This window comes from Poecilia reticulata, linkage group LG11 (genome assembly GCF_000633615.1).
Source record: "Poecilia reticulata strain Guanapo linkage group LG11, Guppy_female_1.0+MT, whole genome shotgun sequence".
Classification (NCBI taxonomy): domain Eukaryota; kingdom Metazoa; phylum Chordata; class Actinopteri; order Cyprinodontiformes; family Poeciliidae; genus Poecilia; species Poecilia reticulata.
In genome coordinates, this window is record NC_024341.1 from 28,005,960 (window position 1) to 28,007,737 (window position 1,778).

Genomic DNA, 1,778 nt, shown 5'->3' on the forward strand with positions numbered 1-1,778 from the left:
ATGGATGGATGGATGGATGGATGGATGGATGGATGGATGGATGGATGGATGGATGGATGAATGGATGGATGGATGGATGGATGGGTGAGTGGATGGATGGATGGATGGATACTCCAACTTCAGCTGCTCGGTGTTTGGAAGTGTGGCCAACTCTGTAAATCTTGACTCACAAGCTATTAGCTACATCCGCTAATAGCTACATCCGCTAATAGCTACATCCGCTAATAGCTACATCCGCTAATAGCTACATCCGCTAATAGCTACATCCGCTAATAGCAGCGATGGACCAGGAATCTGCTTCTGTCAGAAAACAATCTGATTGGAAGAGATGATTGTTGTGTTCAAGGTGCGCTAAAAGGAGTTAGCCTATCAGAGAATCTTTTCAAGCCTAAAATAGCATGTCAGTGCTAACCACGTAGCAGCTAATGCTAATGCTAATGTCAGCGTCTAAAGAAGCCCCATGGATGACCAGGGCTTCCTGAAACTCCAAACCTGGAAAACAGATTAAAACTAAATGTTTGTTTGTTCAATAATTTAACAGCAAAATGGTTTTTCAATTGATGTCACTAATTTTGTGCACAGCAACAGAACCGCTCAGCGTGACCTCTGACCTCTGTCCTGACCGGTTTCCTGGCCGTGCCGTCTCTGGCCCTTCCCTCCGGCTCCATCCTGGGGCTGAAGAACTTAGTGGAGTCCCTGGTGGGTTCTGCTGCCTTGGGCTCGATATAAATCCTGCTCGTCGTCACCGTTTCCTCCAGGATCTCCTCGCCTCCACCTGAGAACACAGAACCGGATCCTCAGAAGAACCTGACCGAGACGGGAGCTGGACCGGACGAGACGGGGGTTCTGAACTACCGGAGCCGGAGCCGGAGGTGAAGTCGTCGTCGTCCTCTGGGTAGAAACCGCCCGACCCCGGGTCGTCCAGGTACAGGTCGTCTGTGGGAGAGGAGCTCCGGGCCGCCGCCTGGAAAACCAGCAGAGGAAGCCTCAGGTCACAGGTCACTGGCTCTGACCGCTGATTGGCTCAGACTGAAGGTCGTCATGACGACCTGAAGACGTGTCACGCAGGAACAAACCAAGTCCGGTTTGTTTCCAGAACCCAAAACCTCCAGAGACTCAGAGACAGAAACCAGATTCTCTACTTAACAGCCAACAGGTTGAACTGGTTCCCATCGTGGAAACCAGTTCAACCTGAGAGACACCAGAACTGGACCGGCTCTGGTCAGAACCAGAACCAAGAGAACCTGATCAAAGGCAGGAGGGGTGGAGGGATGGATGGATGGATGGATGGATGGATGAACAGATGGATGGATGGATGGATGGATGGATGGATGGATGGATGGATGGATGGATGAACATATTAAAGGACAGATGGATGGATGAACAGATGGATGGATGGATGGATGGATGGATGGATGGATGGATGGATGGATGGATGAACAGATGGATGGATGGATGGATGGATGGATGAACAGATGGATGGATGGACAGATGGATGAACAGATGGATGGATGGATGGATGGATGGATGGATGGATGGATGGATGGATGGATGAACAGATGGATGGATGGATGGATGGATGATGGATGAACGATGGATGGATGAACAGATGGACGGATGAACAGATGGACGATGGATGGATGAACAGATGGATGGATGAACAGATGGACAGATGAACAGATGGATGGATGGATGAACAGATGGATGGATGAACAGATGGATGGATGGATGAACAGATGGATGGATGAACAGATGGATGGATGGATGACCAGATGAAT

At 49.8% G+C, this 1,778-nt stretch overlaps 1 protein-coding gene across 1 annotated transcript in view; it reads right to left on the bottom strand.

Annotated features, from left to right (window-relative positions):
* The window catches only part of sdc2 (syndecan 2), a 16,623-nt gene that overhangs the window by 8,104 nt on the left and 6,741 nt on the right, over positions 1–1,778 (bottom strand). Inside the window, exons 2-3 of the mRNA XM_017307386.1 lie at positions 856–964; positions 568–775 (exon numbers count right to left, since the gene is read on the bottom strand). Of these exons, the coding sequence (XP_017162875.1) occupies positions 568–775; positions 856–964 (317 nt within the window). The remainder of the gene's footprint in view (positions 1–567; positions 776–855; positions 965–1,778) is intronic.